Below are 10,023 nucleotides of genomic sequence, written 5' to 3' on the forward strand. Positions count from 1 at the left end.
TACTAACTAACAATTTTGTTTATACAAGTTATGTAACTTGTTTTTTGCCTTCAAAATTATGTTTTAGAACTAAGATTTTGGTTTTACTCTGGTTTTTTAATTGCTTTAAAAGTTTTATTTTTAATTTAAATTAAGGCCTTTTTTTTAAACATCGCTTGCAGTCCATATAATCCTAGGCACGGTTCTGCTCATGGGATATGCAAGTTCAGGTAAACTGTTGCTTTTGCTCTATGGCAATCGAAACAAGAGATCACTTTTTTCTGCAGTGCCATTTCGCAAAGGTCATCTGGAACTCAGTTCAGAGACTGGTCTTCGCTCCTAAGCTGGACAAAGGCAAGCTTTCCTTCTTCCCCTTCTGTTTTGCGACTGCTCCTAGCTAGCTCAAGGAATAGTCTACAACATTTGGAGGTAGAGGAACAATCTTATTCACAACCAAGTCAGTAAGTCACCATGTTATCACAAACCATCTTCAAGCAGATAGACCGTCAAATCAAAAACTATATCACCGCAAGGAGCAACATGAAGCCTTTCCGTAACTTGATACCTCTTTGGATTTAACCCAGTTGGTCACCTTAATTATCCTTCTGCAGGAAGCTTTTTGTAAGTGTTCTTTTGCTTTTTTTTTTAAATCTTTTTTTAGGGCAAAGAACACACTTCCGGTCTCATCTCGATGTAACACCAAACATTTTATATATGATATTAACCTTTTAGCAAAACATAATATGTAATATCTTATCTATTACCCTAAAGCTATTACGTCAAATTGATGTATATATATATAAAGACTGCTAGATAGTAATCTTGATCATTGAATATATATGTGTGCTTTTCACGAATGTGAAGCTCCAATTTATTTGTTGCCTCCCATGGAAAATACAGCATTTGATGCTAAGAACGAGGTTACATATGATGTTTAAGAAAATTGAGCTCCTCTTCGATTATATATTTCCATAACTGAGAAACATTAAATTTTGATATCCGCTTTAACAAAAAAAAAAAAAAAAAAATTGAGTACAATAGTCACTATCTTATGTATGATGTTTTCTAAAGATCATCAATAAAAAAAAAACCTATACATCTTTTCTTAAGTCATTTAAGGTGATGGTGGCATGAAATTTTTGTAGTCGTTTTAACGAGCTAAATGTATTGAATTTTTTTTTATTCAGTAAAGATATTGGGGGTGCGCATGGGCCTCTGTTGGAAAGAAAGAGTGCGGCTTTACATGCATAACATTATTAGACAAGATTAAAAGATGTTGGCACATGATGGAGCCAAAATGTACAAATTCTTTTACACGATTTCTTGAAAAGTTTACTTATTCAAAGATTTTTCAGTAGTCGGCTTTGTTTGTCTCATATAGTGATGTTCTCCGTTTGTTTGGTTGACGAATAATATGACCCTCAGAAAGAGTGGGGACTCGGTCATCACTCATCTATGAGTACCAATAGATAAAAATAAATTTATTGAGTGATATAAATAAATAAGATGTTGTATTTGTTTATAGATATTTGATTTAAAAGAAATTTGAAAATAAAAATATTGTTTGGCTAACAATACTAGAACCAGACTGAACTAAACCGGTGTCAAAGTAACCAAACCAAAACATAGGAACAGCCACTTAGTCGGAACCAAACTATCTTCAAAGATAAACTTAAGTCGTGGCGATGTGGCAAACCTAATCTATAAGATGAGGTCAAAGATTCTCTCCATTTCTATCATAGTTTTTGGATTGATTTACAGTTGTTTTCTCATTGTCATATGCTAAGTATTTAGATTATCTTCCGTTTTTGAGTAAATTTCTATGTTCTCGCTGATTCACATTTACTACGACACATGTGAAAGTTTTATTCAACACGTCTCTCTCCGCTTACTAGGTTAAAAAAGAACCAAACCAAAAAAAATCTAAACCTTTAACAAGAATATATAGAGAAGCCAGTCGATCAAATTACAAACACATCTCTTCTTTCGAAACTCAAACACAATTCTCTTAACAATGGATTCAATTCAACAAGACATGTTCTCTTGTCTTCCCGACGTTATTTTAATTGTGATAATCTCTTTCTTGCCGTTTAAGGATTGCGTACGCACCAGTCTTCTCTCCAGGAGGTGGAGGTATCTATGCCATGAGACCAAAAACCTTTCTTTTAAGGAATCCGACTACGTGAGTAGTTCTATCACTGACGATGAGTTTGCAAGATATGACGCTAGGGTTTCCTTTTTTCGTTTTATTGATACATGGATCTCTAGAATTCATGATCAAGTCGTGGAAAGTTTTGAGATCTGTTTCTCTAATCCGGTGGGTTTCGCGGCTTCCATCGAGGCTCTAATCGAATTTGCGGTCTCCAAGGGAGTGAAGAAGTTAGTTATTGATTTATCAAACCCTGCGTGGAGAAGATACAATGATGTATCATATCATCATTTTGTTGTTACATTGCCAGAAAGTGTTTACAGTCTAACAACCCTGGAGACACTCAAAATTTACGGGTGCAACTTTGATCCTTCAAAATTCACAAACAAGGGATCGTTAAGAAGACTCTTTTTCGGTTGGATGAGACTAGAACAGCTCGACTCTTTGCTATCCAAATATCCTTCCCTCCATAGTCTAAGTATCAAACAATGTTGGGGCTTGGATATCAGATCGATAGCCGGACAGTTAAGAGAGATAGACGTTGAGAATTCCGACTTCAGTTACATGCAATGTGCCTTTGACTTGCCTAATATATACAGCTTGAAGTACGCCGGCCAACTTTTTGACTTGCACTTCGACATGAAGACGATCATAGAATATGTATATTTAGATTTTGAGGTAGAGGCCGTGCATGAGGAACCAAGTGAGTCAACACGAATAGACGGTGAAGTTATTTCTGGTTATCTCAATGGTCTACGAGCAGCTCGCACTATAACTGTCTGTCCTTATCTCCTTCAGGTAAATTTAAATGTTTACATCTTTAGATTAGATTTTGATAGTAAGTTATAAGTTCATTTAAGGGTTCTTCGAATATTTGAAATTTTGTGATTGCGATATATGGTAGTAGACTATAGCAGTTGTTGTCAAGTGAAGAGAAATTATGTTGAAGATGTAGTTATTGTAATATACTAAAATAAATTTTTAAAAATATCAGGTTAAGTGTGTATTATTGTTAGATCAAAACAACCGTTTTCTCAGATAAATTTTTGCGATTTGAACAAAACAATTCCATTATTGTTAATTAATTTAGTCTATTTAGGTCATTTGGAAGAAGATGATATATTCGAACTATTTATTCACTAATAGCTAGTCACCTAGTGAATAAAGATCATGTTTATTGCTTTAGCCCTACTATGAAAATTCCTAACACAATATGTTTTCGGCTATTACATTAAATTGTTCTATATAGATGTTGTTTTGATGTATTGTTGATATTTTAATATGTGTTTCTTTTTCTTATGGAAGACTATTCCAGAATGTGACAGTCCAGATTGTTTGCTCTACCCTATGGAAACACAACATTTGGTGTTGAGGACGAAGATGCATACGAAAGAGTTCAACGGAATTAGGATTCTTTTGGAAAATTGCCCTAAGTTGGAGAGTCTAACTTTTGATATTCTTCCTCCACACCCTTTACCGGTAAGATTTCTATATATGCACTTTATAAATAAAAAAATGCAATAAAGAGTAGTTACATTTTCTATTAACCAAATTAAAGCGTATGATTTTCGTTATTTATTCTGTAGAGGACTTTGTCATATCGTGGCATCGATCCACGTACATATTGGATGGTAAACAGGACATATACTTGTCTAATGAAGACACTAAAGGTCGTGGTGGTTAGGAATTTTGGTGGTAGTTTCAATGAGCTAAATATATTGAGATATTTGATTCGATGCGGCAGTGAGTATAGACCTGTGTTGGAAAGAGTAGAATTGTACGTGCCGAATGGGATGGATAAGAGTCAAGCGATGGCAGTACATGCTAAAGCAGAGATGTTACAAAAAATTTCGAAGCATGTTCAGATTCTTTGTGCACAATGCTTGACAAGTTGAGCTTTTCAAGATTTGTTCAGTAATGGTGGATTTTGTTTGCTTGTTTAGTGATTGTTTTTGAGTTCTATTTATTAACATTGAGGAAGTGAATCTTCCTTAGCTTGGTTTATTTGATTTGTGTTTAAGAGCCTCAGAGAATGAGGAAAAATATTAATAATAAATGTTTTGAGTAATATATATAACTAGAACTCAAATAATGTGGGAGGGGGGGGGGGGGGGGGAATAAATAATTAAGAGGGGTTATTGATTCTATGATTTTTATGGATTTGAAATACTTTTCAAAATTATGTGTTATTGGTTATTTGATTTACAAATACTTGTTATAATCCTATGTTATTCATTTAATGATTTGTTTTTTGGATTTCAAAATCTACATTATGTTTTAAATGGATTTGAAAGTGTAAAATAGAAGAATTCAAATTCAAGGATAAAACATGTTATTTCAAAATTATGTGTTTTGATTTTCATAATTTACAATTCTATATGGATTTAGAAATCACTTCCTTAATAACAGCCCCTAAGATTTTTAGAAAATGTTTCTAACTAAAATTGATCAATATAATGAAATAGTTTGAAAATTTGCTCGATGAGAATAAAATTATTTCCACCATTCACAAAGAGTGCTGTTACAAGATTTAGTTTTGTTTCATAATTTTTTTTTGGTTTGTTTGTTGAAATGTTAAATTGATGTTAATGAACAACAATATGCACACGAGTTTGGTAACTTGGTTTGGGTAGGCATGTTGATGACTCTTTACCCACACCGTACAAATAAAACCTTAACATTTTGAGTATGAAGTAGAACAAAGCTGAAACAAAAACCAGAGTTCTAAGACCATAACTTACGTTTGTGATCTGGCTGCGAAGAGAGAGATCTGACCATAACTTATTGATTAGAAGGAGAAAATTATTAGTTTATTTATTAAAAATATAATATAAATTTCTATAGTTTTAATTTTTAACTTGTCAAAATGACACTTTTTGTGAAACAGAAAACACAAAAAGCATGAGAAATTGTAATAAGAAATAAATGTTAAGTGTTGTTACATAAAAATAAGGGATGCAACTTTTCAAATTTTTAATAAAATTGTAAATAGAAAATATAGTCATAAAATAATGATAATGAGATGTTCCCTTTTAAAGCATTTATATGTAAAAGGTAGCAAAAGGTAATGACATACATATATACATAATTTTCATGATAAAAATTATAAACAAAATTAAACTAAGAGTTATGATAAAGATGTGAAATAACATTTTCATTGGCACCCACCTCCTCAATTTGTCGAGTAAAACTTTGATACGGGTTTTGAACTAATACCTTCCAAGTGGCTGGAAATTGGATAGTTCGGGATCACTATGGCTTTAAAGTGTAGGTTCAACTCGACTTCATCTAGCCATGACTGCTCTAGAGGCAAAAAACAAGACCCTTGTGGCGGCTATGCAGCAACTTTGGATTTGAGGATTCTCCTTGGTTGTTTTCGCGGGTGACTGTGCAACTTTGGATTAGAGGATTCTCTTTGGTTGTTTTGGTGGGTTACTGTAAAGTGCTCATCAACATAATCAATGGATTGACTACTAGTATTTAAATTTCATTTCAAATATGTGTTTTGATATTTTCATTGGATGAAAAAGTTCTGACAAATTAGATTTGTTTTTACGAAATGCTGTTGTAACGAGTCCACACATAATGTAGCTAAATTTGATTGTAAAACTTTAGATTTTTACAACCAAATTTAGCCTTAGTGGCTTACTCAACAATTGTATACTGATAATTTTGGTTAAGATTGATATAATCTATTTTCGACGAAAAAGAGTTATGGTAAATAAATGCAATCTTAAAAATATTTATTGAGATTGTTACATAACAAACTAAATTTAATGAGATTCTTAAACAATCATTTAAACAAAGAGTTGTGATAAACAAACAGGAACCTATTGCAAAAAAAACAACTTTAAACAAAAAATTATCAACAAAAAGTTAGAATAAAGCGACCTAACTTTTTAAATATAATATTATTTATTGACTAAATGAGCAAATCATATGTTTTATAAACTCTTTAGATAAATCGATGCTACCATAGAAGGCATATTTAGAATATTTGTACACTATTATACTCATTCCAAACAAAATTTGTTAGACTAAAAATACAAAAAATTATATAAAATTGAAATGGTGTATATTAATAAAAAGTTCGAAGGGAACGAAATTCCAGTTATGGTTTTTCATCCAAAAATGATAATAAGAAAATTTTGGTAGTTATCTAAGTAAAAGATATTAACATTTTAATAGGTACAACTGATGATTTTTAAAATTAAAACTGTTCGAACGAAAAGTTGTAATGAAAAGATACAAATATACATGATACATAAATAATAAAATTCAACCTTTAAAAAGTGACAACTATAAAAAAATTATTCTTAAATTACTATTATTATATAGATTTAGGATTATAATGAAAAATTATATTAAGATGGATTTTCAAATGGAAAAATTCCCAAAAAAAACATGAACTATTTAGTATTTGCCAGAAAAATAAATGAACTATTTTTTAGCTGACACACAATTATTTTTTTCCAATTTTCCCTCGTCTTCATTACTGCCATTAACAACGTTGTACTTGCGTTTCAAAAAAAACCTAAGTTATTTAATTTTGCTGCCAGAAAAATACATCATTTTTTATGCCAGAAAAAATACATAGATCAAGTCCTCATACATAGAAGCTTTGTAGAAAAATTCAGAAATTTAACGAGGATTAAGAGTGACAAGTATTAGCGGACACACAAACTAATTTAGGGGGAGGTATTGGTTTAGGATTTAGAAACAATTTTAATGACTTTAAAAGTTAGGTAAAATATGTTGTTATTCAATCAAGACTTTTAAAAACTCTTTAAAAATTTGGTGTTATTGGTTGTGGATTTGTAAAAAGTTATCTAAAATCTTGATAAATCTAGTGTTATTAGATTAAGAGTTTTATAAAGTCATTAAAAGTTTTATGTTATTCAAGTAAAACAAAAGAATCTTGGATTGTTAATGAATTCAAATTTTATGTTATTGGTTTAGGATTTTATATCATTTCCTTCATAACAAAAGTCATGAAAATTCTTTCATCAAATAGAAAGATTTTACAAGATTACAAAAAACAAATCATTAAGATTTTAAAAAACTTCCTAAACAATCTCTTAGAATCCTTCATTTTTAACTTTCAATTTTCTATAATTCTAACAATCAGCAAAAACATAAAGTCATTAAAATTCTTTCTAAATACTAAACCAATACCTTCCCTTAATACGAACTATTTAACACGAACTATTTAATATTTAATATTTGCCAGAAAAATAAACGAGCCATTTTTTAGCTGACACACAATTAATTTTTTCCAATTTTCCCTCGTCTTCATTATTGCCATTAACAACGTTGTGTGGCACGAACTATTTAATATTTAATATTAAGACGAGGATTAAAATTTAACACGAACTATTTAATATTTGCCAGAAAAATAAATGAACTATTTTTTAGCTGACACACAATTATTTTTTTCTAATTTTTCCTCGTCTTCATTACTGCCATTAACAACGTTGTACATGCGTTTCAAAAAAAAACCTAAGTTATTTAATTTTGCTGCCAGAAAAATACATCATTTTTTTATGCCAGAAAAAAAATACATAGATCAAGTCCTCATACATAGAAGCTTTGTAGAAAAATTCAGAGATTTAACGACGATTAAGAGTGACAAGTATTAGGGCAATTTTATTATATTAAAAATAAAAAAAAATATGTTATTAAATATATGTATAGTTATATCTATATTAAATATATGAAATATAGAGTTTTAGTGTTGATGTAGTCCCAATAAAGTCTATACAAATCCAGGAAAAATATAATTGAAAATTTTTTAAATCGACTAATTTAATTGAGTATTTTTGTTTTTCAATTTACTTTTCCTAAATAGTAACAAGGAGGTTAAAGAGAGTATAAGGTGTTAACTGGTTCTCCCGCTACCTCCCGCAAACGCTGCGTTTGCGGATCGTAGCGGTTGCTAGCGATTGGAACCAATCAGATAAAATGATTCCAATCGCTCCTAATCGCTCCCAACCGCTTCAAACCACTGAATTACAAAAGCTGCTTCCCGCAAGCGTTTGTGGTTGCGGGCGATTGCGGTTGGAATTTCTTTTTTATATAAAAAAACTTAAAAGAAATCAATGATAATGAAATTCTTTTGTGTTATATCTTCTATCTAACCATTTTACTCATTAAGGATGGGAGAAAATAAAGTACGGATACGATTACAGAAATTATAAAATAAACAATTAGAAGAAAATAATATTCCAATTAACAATAACCCGGAAAACTTGATGTAAATTTCATCAGATTTTTTTTAAAAATAAGATTATTTGTGAAAAATATGAAAACAAATCACCAGTGACTCTTCTCAACTCTCACTTAACCATTTCTACCAATGCAACTACTGACCCCCGATCTAAGAGAAAAGAGAAAAGATCTACGATCTAAAGCGTATGTTTTGTCATTTATCAAATTACTTGATTAAAATTTTGGTGAAAAGCCAAATGCATAAAGGAATAAGTATTTCAATATGAAATTTATTTGATTTTTAAATAATTATTTTAGTATTTTTTAATAAATTTAAATTATAAATCAAGTTTAATTAAAAATTTTATGTTTTTAAACATTTATATATTATATATCACATTTATTATGTTTCAACCGCTATTGCACCTGTTGGTCAACCAGTCATAAACCTCCCGCAAACGCATCAATTTTAAACCGCTAAACCAGTCGTTCAAAACGCTTAATAACGCTTGAAACCGCAATCGCCCGCTTCCGCAATCTCCAGCAACCGCAACCGCAACGTTTGAACCAGTCAGGCCCTAAGAAGATATGATTTATGAGCCACCTAACATTCTTAATGGGGGAAAAAACTTTTTGATAAATGTAGTTTTATGGCAACGAAAAAAAAATCATATATTTTGTTGGTAAAATTAAATAATTAGGTTTGTTTCTGGATTTTTTTCTCAAAAATATTAACGCAATCATGACACTGTTTACGACCATAAAAGAGACAAAGAAAATTTATGAAAAAAGTAATAATTCATATTCTTTTTTGTCAGCTAAATTCATGTTTTTTTTTACAACGAAAAAATGTATGTTTTTTTGGCAAATATTAATTAGTTCATGCTTTTTCTTAAAAAAAAATTCTCATTTGAAAATATTATGTTGGAGTTATTACATCCACAAACCTTTATTTTTAAAATGAGTTACTCTCTCGAATGAAAGTCCGTATTGAAGATGTCCTTAGACGAGTATTGTTGGATATAGGTTTCGCCCCTAACTTTTGCAGGGGTCTAAATAGAAGATTTTTAAGAAGTTTAGGGCCTGAAGTCATAAAAACAGTCCATTAAGCCGTAGGGACAAAATCGTCATTTGCAGAAGAGACAGAAGGAACCCTAAATCAATGATCGGCTTTGAATGATAAATACCATATGTCATTGTCAGAGAACATGATCCGAAATCTGGGCAATCAGATAGAAATGAGCAATTAATAATTGTATTTCATGCACTTAGCGCTTTTCTAATCCATTTCTATAAACCCTTTCTTAAGTTCTACATTAATAAAAGGATCAGTTCCGATTTATCCCTAATAAAATCCGTTATCATTTATATTATCGATTTCATACATCAACAAGTATGACACATAGAGCCCAACCGCTTGTGGTAGTAAATGCTTTTTGGAATATTAAGGAAAATAACAAAGAGCCAAAACGTGTGGAGAAGCAACGAGCAAAAGCCGTAAGCAGATGGATTTTGGAGATCTAAAAAATATGTTATTGCAATTTATTTAGGAAATGTTTGAAGTAGCAACAACTATATAGATCTAAAAAATATTTTATTGCAATTTCCGTAGCCCAAAGTTGAAAGTGTCTTAAATGATGGTTCGATTTGGTTAACCTTTTAATTATAACAAACCAGACACATTATGA

General features: G+C 30.7%; 1 protein-coding gene across 1 annotated transcript; it reads left to right on the forward strand.

Moving 5' to 3' along the window:
• Positions 1-1,956: 1,956 nt before the first annotated feature.
• Positions 1,957-4,113, forward strand: LOC104705018 (putative F-box/LRR-repeat protein At5g54820). Its single transcript, XM_010421011.2, has 3 exons — positions 1,957-2,926; positions 3,434-3,607; positions 3,715-4,113. The coding sequence occupies exons 1-3, from the start codon at positions 1,994-1,996 to the stop codon at positions 4,021-4,023; spliced, it is 1,416 nt and encodes a 471-aa protein (XP_010419313.2). The 5' UTR covers positions 1,957-1,993; the 3' UTR covers positions 4,024-4,113.
• The last annotated feature ends 5,910 nt before the right edge of the window (positions 4,114-10,023 follow it).

Source organism: Camelina sativa, chromosome 7 (assembly GCF_030686135.1).
Source record: "Camelina sativa cultivar CO46 ecotype springtype chromosome 7, ASM3068613v1".
NCBI lineage: Eukaryota > Viridiplantae > Streptophyta > Magnoliopsida > Brassicales > Brassicaceae > Camelina > Camelina sativa.

Excerpts from the sequence above, each read along its gene's own strand:
- LOC104705018 (XM_010421011.2), top strand. The coding sequence starts at position 1,994 with ATGGATTCAATTCAACAAGACATGTTCTCTTGTCTTCCCGACGTTATT. Across the intron at positions 2,927-3,433 it reads TCTGTCCTTATCTCCTTCAG|ACTATTCCAGAATGTGACAG; the intron begins GTAAATTTAAAT and ends TTCTTATGGAAG. Across the intron at positions 3,608-3,714 it reads TTCCTCCACACCCTTTACCG|AGGACTTTGTCATATCGTGG; the intron begins GTAAGATTTCTA and ends TTTATTCTGTAG.